This window comes from Kogia breviceps, chromosome 19, assembly GCF_026419965.1.
Source record: "Kogia breviceps isolate mKogBre1 chromosome 19, mKogBre1 haplotype 1, whole genome shotgun sequence".
NCBI classification, from domain to species: domain Eukaryota; kingdom Metazoa; phylum Chordata; class Mammalia; order Artiodactyla; family Physeteridae; genus Kogia; species Kogia breviceps.
Window position 1 is genome coordinate 6,344,251 of NC_081328.1, and position 9,284 is coordinate 6,353,534.

The 9,284-nt window shown below is 44.9% G+C and overlaps 1 protein-coding gene across 1 annotated transcript; it reads left to right on the top strand.

Moving 5' to 3' along the window:
- Positions 1 to 8,403, top strand: LOC131746325 (myosin-4-like). The gene is given in 17 exon segments (XM_067020575.1): positions 1 to 64; positions 2,721 to 2,959; positions 3,059 to 3,203; positions 3,318 to 3,474; positions 4,563 to 4,590; positions 5,366 to 5,474; positions 5,558 to 5,644; positions 5,787 to 5,814; positions 5,817 to 5,849; positions 6,504 to 6,602; positions 6,698 to 6,801; positions 6,955 to 7,093; positions 7,297 to 7,343; positions 7,345 to 7,416; positions 7,507 to 7,650; positions 7,769 to 7,939; positions 8,066 to 8,403. Coding segments are annotated over 16 exon segments (1,833 nt in total). The 5' UTR covers positions 1 to 64; positions 2,721 to 2,756; the 3' UTR covers positions 8,333 to 8,403.
- Positions 8,404 to 9,284: the final 881 nt, after the last annotated feature.

Genomic DNA, 9,284 nt, shown 5'->3' on the forward strand with positions numbered 1-9,284 from the left:
TTAATAAGAAGAAATTTGCTCTTTTTCTCACAGTTCTGACCCACTTCAAGGTTGCATCTCTAAGGTAAGATACTGATGTTTCTCATTCCTCGCAGGGAGCAAGAAATCTGCAATGGCTTGGAGAGTGGTCGGGGGTGTGGGGGGGGTGGAGGTTATAAAATAAAAGCATTTCAATTTTATGGCTGTTCATGCTTCCCTTGAAAAACTCTGAGGGAGACTTTAGAAACTGGTTCTCATTAATTTATATCTTTTGCAATTAATGAAAGGCTTTCTCAGAATCTTTAGGAGTTTTTAGATACAATTTTTTCCATTTCCAGCATTGCAGATTATATTTTAAATAATTGAATTACAACATGCAATACAACATTTCTCAGTGTTACTGTTCATTAACAGAGAAAATGTATTGGATTGGCCAAAAAGTTCGTTCGGGTTTTCCTGTAACATCTTTTTTTTTTTTTTTTAATTTATTTATGTATTTATTTTTGGCTATGTTGGGTCTTCGTTTGTGTGCGAGGGCTTTCTCTAGTTGCGGCGAGTGGGGTCCACTCTTCATCACAGTGCACGGGCCTCTCACTATAGCGGCCTCTCTTGCTGCGGAGCACAGGCTCCAGACACGCAGGCTCAGTAGTTGTGGCTCACGGGCCCGGTTGCTCTGCGGCATGTGGGATCTTCCCACACCAGGGCTCGAACCCGTGTCCCCTGCATTGGCAGGCAGATTCTCAACCACTGCACCACCAGGGAAGCCCCCATTAACATCTTAATGGAAAAGCCTGAACAAACTTTTTGGCCAAACCAATAAACTTCCTATACACAGCTTTCATGCACCACTGTATATAATATAAAAAACCTTGAGATGATGTCTAAATGGATTAATAGAATGGATTGAACCCTTGCCTTAGAAAAGTGGCTGAAATCTGCATATTGTTTCACACTCTGTAAAATCGACATTTTAAGAAATATAATTTGAAAAATGTGAGCACTTTTAGCAAGATAAAGGATTTTAATTGTGCTATCCAAATCACTGTAGTTTGAACAGAAAAATGTTGAGAAGATTACCCAAGTGCTTTTGAGTTTTCCTTGAAAAGATATCTTTTTAAACAGTAAGGAGGTTCCTTAAAAAACTAAAAATAGAACTACCATATGACCCAGCAATCCAATACTGGGCGTATACCCTGAGAAAACCATAATTCAAAAAGAGACATGCACCACAATGTTCACTGCAGCACTATTTACAATAGCCAGGACATGGAAGCAACCTAAGTGTCCACTGACAGATGAATGGATAAAGAAGATGTGGCACATATATACAATGGAATATTATTCAGCCATAAAAAGGAATAAATTGAGTTATTTGTAGTGAGGTGGATGGACCTAGAGTCTGTCACACAGAGTGAAGTAAGTCAGAAAGAGAAAAACAAATACTGTATGCTAACACATATATATGGAATCTAAAAAAAAAAAAAAACAATGGTTCTGAAGAACCTAGGGGCAAGTCAGGAATAAAGACGCAGACGTAGAGAACGGACTTGAGGACACGGGGAGTGGGAAGGGTAAGCTCGGACGAAGTGAGAGAGTGGCATGGACATATATACACTACCAAACGTAAAATAGATAGCTGGTGGGAAGCAGCCGCATAGCACAGGGAGATCAGCTCGGTGCTTTGTGACCACCTAGAGGGGTGGGATAGGGAGGGAGGGAGGGAGATGCAAGACGGTGGGGATATGGGAACATATGTGTATGTATAACTGATTCACTTTGTTATACAGCAGAAACTAACACACCATTGTAAAACAGTTACGCTCCAATAGAGATGTTAAAAAAAGACATCTTTATTATAAAATAGGTTATATATGATCATTATTCACAGGACTGATGAATGTTAAAGTGGCAGGAGACAGATCTTGAAAAGAAAAAGTTTTCTGAAATTTTTATGAGATTACTAGTAATAATGCAAGAAAACATAGGTAATAACATTTTATAATGCCTTTGAGAAATACTAAAGACAGGTGAAGAAACTGAGTTTGTCAAAATTATGACACAGGAAGAAGAGCAGTTGATGTACAATAGGATATTTTTAACTAAACAATGCAAAACAAGGCTCCTCACATTTCTGCTGTCCTTTATTAGGTAGTCCTTGTAAATCCCAAATCTATAATGAAAAGGTTTTCACCAGGTACTAAATAGTTCCTATAACTTTAGCAACGTATTTCTATTGATGTTTTAATTTTTAAAGCCAACTTTGGTCCTTCCCCACACCCAGCATGTGTTCTAAGAGGTGTGAAGGGTGCTGTAGAAGGAAAACACTCCCTGTCTGCAAGGTGCTTATAATCCCACTGGAAGATAAGAACTGCAAGTGAAAGAGCTGGAGAAATCCTGCAGTCATCCTAGCATAGTGTTCTGCAAAAGCTGATGATAGGAGGCTTCTTAAGATTAATATGCAAACAAAACAGAGAAAGGAGCTACAATATCGTAAAGCAGATGAGTCAGAAACAACGGTCTCTTTCCAAATGCAAGAATAAGTATCTATCACCACTGGCACAGAACACGGAGGCTGACATTTCACCTCCAGCCAAGCCAGGGAGTTGACCATACCCAACAAGATGCTAGCGCTCAACTTGTCAAGGAATAATGTCTTGGGTTTTTTTTTTTTTTTTTTTAACATGAATCGAATGGTCCAGTTGCTGATTTTCTACAATGTCTTTCCTTCCTCTGCCTGGCAGTGTCTTTGATTTGGCTGCCATAGATAACCCACAGCCATGAGTTCTGACGCGGAGATGGCCATTTCTGGGGAGGCTGCTCCTTCCCTCCAAATGGCCGAAAAGGAGCGCACGGAGGCCCCTAATAGGCCTTTTGATGCCCAGTCCTCAGTCTTCGCGGCCGACCCTAAGGAGTCCTTTGTGAGAGCGACCGTGCAGAGTAGAGAAGGAGGGAAGCTGACAGCCAAGACCGAAGCTGGAGCTCAGAGTAAAACATCTGGAGGGGATTAGACTGGGCCCCACTGCCAGTTAGGGGAGCTGACACTCCTTTGTCGACCTGGCTTCTCTTACTTGACTTGACACACGGTAACTGTGAAAGAAGACCAGGTCTTCCCCGTGAACCCTCCCAAGTTTGACAAGATCGAGGACATGGCCATGATGACCCACCTGCACCAGCCAGCGGTGCTGTACAACCTCAAAGAGCGCTACGCGGCCTGGATGATCTACGTGAGTTTGTTCTCACGGCCTCTGCTCATGCAGGTGGGTAATATTTTGAAAAATAGTAATGTTATGAAGGTCCCCATGAAATAACTATATTCCTTTTCTTCCTTTACGGTGCAGACCTACTCAGGCCTCTTCTGTGTCACCGTCAAGCCCTACAAATGGCCGCCAGCGTACAACCCAGAGGTGGTGGCTGCCTACAGAGGCAAAAAGCGCCAGGAGGCCCCGCCCCACATCTTCTCCACCTCTGACGACGCCCACCAGTTCATGCTGACTGGTGAGTGGCTTGACTGTTTTTCATACAAACTATTTCACCACCTATAATCACAAAACGGAAAAGTTAAAAAGACCTTTAGAAATACTCAAATCCACCCCCCTAGTTGCACACAAGAGGTGACTAAAGCACAGAGAGGTACACATTGTCAGGTGGGGATTAAAACTCGGCTCTCCGGATTCGACCTCCACGATTTGACCAGCCTATGCTACTACTCCAACCCTAGTAAGTTGGTTGACAGTCTCCTTGCTTAGACATACATGATTTTATATATTTAAGTAACAACAAAGGTTAAATTAACAGCTGAATAGAAATGAAAAACACATGCTCATCACTTTACTACCTAAGTTTCTTGCTGATTTTGAATTAGGTACTTTAAGAAGTATTGTTACGTCCTTAAAGTCACCAGAACCCATTTCAGAGATAACAGCCTCTCTCTGAATGAAAATGGTATTTGGGGACTACTGCATTCAAAAGGAAGTTGTCACTGTCCCCCCTTAAAAGGACTTTATTCTGATTGAGGCACCCTCTCTTACCTGATCTTTCTTTGACCCAATAGCATGCTTTGGGGAGGCTGAGCAGAATTAGGGTTGCAGTCTGGGACCCTGAGACAGAGATGTGTGTGTGTGTGTGTGTGTGTGTGTGTGTGCGCGCGTTGTGTGTAATTAATCCATTTAGAAACTAAATCTCAATCTTGGCCTGATTAACACTCTTCTGAACTATGAAATACAGTCCAAATCCTTAGCATATTGTGCATTTTTCAGTTATATGCATTCATTAGCAAAGAGCAGGCCACTGGAACCTATAGATGACAACTAGGGAATGTGTCTCTGGAAAGGATTGCTCTTTCTTTTAAACCAGAAGGACACACTTCCTGTGGGGCGTAAGGAGTTTAAAAATACGACACATTTTAATGTTTCTCTTCTCCAACTTAAGAGACATAATAACAACACCATGTGTAACTTTACAGTAATATACGGAAAAACTCCACTGGATGTGACACTTACACTCAATGCCCTCAGTGTTGCCCTATAGAAAGTTTTGTTTGTGTAACTAGTAGATATGCTGATTGTCCACTGTCCTTCTTTTAGATCGAGAGAATCAGTCTATCTTAATCACGCATGTATTATTATTCTGAGACTTATTCCTATTTTATTTTCACTGGGAAAATCACAGTCCAAAAGAAGAAATTAGTTCATGCCCCATATACTAAAGCAATGGCATAATCAGCCTGGAACTAAATATTGCTATCACTTATTATAGCGCTCAGATTGCATCCAAATATAAAATAACAACGTCCCACATTACATCGTTTGCTAGTCCAGTCTTAAAAGTTCCAGAGCTTTCCAGGGACTAGGAGATATAAAACACCATGTCCACACGTGGCCAGAACCCAGTACTGGACAGTGGGCACACACACGGCTTGAAGTTTGGGCGGCTGGCGAATGTTACCAGTGGTTCGTTTTCAAGGCCTACCTGAGGAATGTCTATTCCTTCAAAGACCTAATTTGGGAATACCTTTAGTCTAAGGAAGCTGAAGAACACATGCGTTGCTTCAGAGAGTTTTTTACTGTTTCATTTACTACATAGTGCTCGAGGAGCTGCTTCTTGGACCCCTGAAACCCGGCCTCAGCACCTAGAAGAGAGCCTGATGACACATTTGAAGCACTCAAGAAATCAGTGCTGCATGATTAATGATCGACTGTCTCAGATGTTTATCAGTGCAAAGCAACAGAAATAATATGGGCTAAATGTGGCCTGAAGAGAAAGATCTAGGGGACTCTGACAAAGACATATAAAGACAGGCGCATAAGACGGTAAATGCTAACGGAGGAAGTCGTTTCCTTTGTCACAGAGCCTAATTTCTCACACATATTTGATCACTGCTTGACAGCGGAGAATCCGGGGCAGGGAAGACGGTGAACACGAAGCGTGTCATCCAGTCCTTTGCAACAATTGCAGTCACTGGGGAGAAGAGGAAGGACGAAACTGGCAACATGCAGGTGGGTCCGACCGGCGAGTCAGAATCAAGACTGGCAGGGCGCACAGGAAGCGCCAGATGTGAGGACTGCTCTTGCCTTCGCAGGGGACTCTGGAAGACCAGATCATCAGCGCCAACCCCCTGCTGGAGGCCTGTGGCAACGCCAAGACCAATGACAACTCCTCTCGCTTTGTGAGTCTCTGGGGGGGGTCACAGAGGGTTTTCTCAGGTGTCCTCTCAAATGCCAGAGAAGGCTGGCTGAGTTACTAATTCAATCTCTTCCTACTCGTGTGCTAACAGTTTTGTATATAACAGCATCTTTTTCACTTGCAAGCGTACATTCATCAGGATCCACTTCGGCACCAGGGGAGACTGGCTTCTGCCGATATTGAAACATGTGAGTAACAGGACCTCCTGAACAGAATCCAAGGATGACAAATGATGGTTGGGAGGAAGGTCTTCCAGCTCCTGCTGAGCCTGGCGCCCGCGAAACACCTGTCATGCCGAACATGCCTGTGGGTAATGCCCGTCTTACCCAGAGCCCACAGCGTGCTTCGCCCACTTCGGTCAGGGGCCAGCGGTGCTCTAGAAACTGCCAGGAGTTGCTGGGCTTATCTGAAGGATGCCAGCCTCAGAAGAAATGTCCAATTTTTCCAAGAAGAAACGAAGCCTGGGGGTATGTAGCTTGGGTTTAGCATATGTGATTTCTTCCTAGTGTGAGCCTCGATAAATGTTGCTCTTAGCAACCCCTCTGCTCTAAAGCGAGAAGAGACCCTGAGGAGGAACAGGTTACCAAGAATCAATTATATTTGAAAAGTCAAGGATCTTCGTATGAGCAATGAATATGCCTCGAGCCAGGCAACTTCACTTTCCTTCTAGAGGTGGCAAGAGCAACCGCAGTGGTAGAGACGTAACAGGTGATACCTCATGGGACCATTCAGCTGAAATCTCATGGGGCCAGTGAGATTTAGCTTATGACCCCCAAGTTCCAAAATCATTCCACGAACTTTATCATTTTTCCCTCGAATCCAATGTCTGCTTTCCATTGCGGATCTTCTGGAGAAGTCTAGAGTCACCTTCCAGCTAAAGGCATTAAGAGGCTACCCTATTTTTTATCAGATCATGTCTGACAAGAAGCCAGAACTAACTGGTATGAAAGAGCTTAAATTTATTAAGTGAGAAGCCCATGTTTTTATTAGCACAACTTCTAATGTAAAACATACACCCTGAATTCTATGTACCCAGAAACGCTCCTGATCACCACCAACCCACGGGACTACGCCTTCGTCAGTCAAGGGGAGATCACAGTCCCCAGCACGGATGGCCGAGAAGAGCTGATGGCCGCAGACGTCAGTTACACATGCAGTTTTTTAAAAGTAAGTCATTGTGCATGGAACTGACAACGACAACCTGCTGCAGATGTGAATAAGGACACAGTGTAAGTTCTTCTAGGTAAGTTGGTGTCTTGTGCCCTAATTCTGCCCTCTCATCTCTCCGGGCAGCGAGCCACTGACGTCCTGGGCTTCTCTTCTGACGAAACAGTGTCCGCCTACAAGCTCACGGGGGCTGTGATGCATTATGGGAACTTGAAATTTCAGCAAAAGCAGCCTGAGGAGCAAGCAGAGCCAGATGGCACCGAAGGTACCAAATGAACCTCCAACTGGGTTAAATGGGAGAATACAGGCAAATAAGCCCACTCCAAACTCATGTCTCCTTTGTACCTGAGCATCTGATGGCCACATACAAATTTAACCCCACACAGGAATGATTCATTCCTTACTCTGCCTCTAGGAACAGCGGGGTCATAGTAGGTCATGTCGGATGTCTGAAGCGTGTCTCTGCAGTTGCTGACAAGGCCGCCTCTCTCCAGGGTCTGAACTCTGCTGACCTGGCTCCAAGCCCTCTGCTACCCCAGGGTCAAGGTCGGCAATGAGTACGTCACCAAAGGCCAGACTGTGCAGCAGGTAATGGCGCAGCCTCAGAGGATCTCACACTTCCCAGGCCTTCAGGACACGTCTTTAACAACAGCAGCAATCATTACTCTGTCCGTGAAGGTGTACGATGCAGTGGGCGCCCTGGCCAGAGCCGTCTACGAGAAGCTGTTCCTGTGGACGGTCACCCGCATCAACCAGCAGCTGGACACCAAGCAGCCCAGGCAGTACGGCGTCCTGGACATCGCGGGCTTTGAGATCTTTGATGTGAGTTGTTTGGATCAATGACGAGCCTCAAAGCACCCTTCCGCTTTGTGTCTGCTTTGCTGAGTCTCCACTGGATTTGCCAAACTCACTCAAACTCTTTGGTCTTCTAAATACCCAGTTCAACAGCCTGGAGCAGCTGTGCATCAACTTCACCAACGAGAAACTGCAACAGTTTTTCAACCACCACGTGTTCGTGCTGGAGCAGGAGGAGTACAAGAAGGAGGGCATCGAGTGGACGTTCATCGACTTCGGCATGGACCTGGCCGCCTGCATTGAGCTCATCGAGAAGGTCCGTGTCAGGCTTTGGAAACTGTGTTTCGTGAGAGCGAAATCATTCACTGCACCTTGTTTCGTTCTGTAGACGAAGAAAAACGCCTATATAGAATTGTAACTTTGTGTTGTGGCCTGCTCTCAGCCTACGGGCATCTTCTCCATCCTGGAAGAGGAGTGCATGTTCCCCAAGGCCACAGACACCTCCTTCAAGAACAAGCTGTTTAAGGTGAGACCTGCCTATGAGGGGTTCAGCCGCACACGCAGGGCTAAGGAATTAGGACACGTATCTAACCGGTCAAATTTCACAAGGAGGAGAGTTGACGCAATTCCGGCAGTGGTGCGGAGGATGGAGGGGGATAGGAAAGACCAGAGCCTGGAAATACTATGGAGGCTTTATCTCATTTTTTAAATGAGATAAACTAGAGACGACAGTGACGGAAATGAGCAAGAATGCGGAAGGAAAGCCGGGCTCCAACACTGGCATAAAGAAAGGCCCAGGAGAGCACTGGGGAGGTTACACAGTTGGACAGCATTCCCAGTTACTTCGTGGTTATAGATTTTTATTTCCATCTGGGGGAATTTTTTTCCCTCTGAACCACATACCTCTCCAAGAAAAAGGACAGAACTTTTTAGATAAATCTTCCTGTTGGCCTAATTTCTACATACAATTCTGCTTACCAAGGAACCTAAATTTTCTCAGTACCATACATATTTTAAGCAGGACCCAGAAAAATAATTTCTTAGTATCAGAAAGAATGTGACTGAAATTTTATCATAGCTATTGCCGAAGTGGGGGATGGGGAGCAGTGATACTGGTTTAAAGCTTACAGTTGGGCTTCACTGTATAGACGTTTTAAAAATAAGATAGTTGAATACCAATTTATTCTTTTTTTTTTTTTTTTTTTTTTTTTTTTTTTTTTTGCGGGCCTCTCACTGTTGTGGCCTCTCCCGTTGCGGAGCACAGGCTCCGGACGCGCAGGCTCAGCGGCCACGGCTCACGGCCCCAGCCGCTCCGTGGCACGTGGGATCTTCCCGGACCGGGGCACGAACCCGCGTCCCCTGCATCGGCAGGCGGTCTCTCAACCACTGCGCCACCAGGGAAGCCCCCAATTTATTCTTTTACAGCGGTGGATGTCCCTTTCTAATGAGGAGGCTGCTTTGGGGGAATCTCTTTCCCCGGTGTGAGAATCCTAATTAGCGATAAGAAGCCTGCTTCATGAGGAGAGAATTTAAAAGGGGTAGAAAATAATTATAAGGAATATTTTACCTAGGCCCCGATGAAGACTAATGAAATATCCTGCCTAGAGTAGGCAGTTATTATCAAATTTTAATTAAACTCTGTAGAGTTAACCTATCGACCT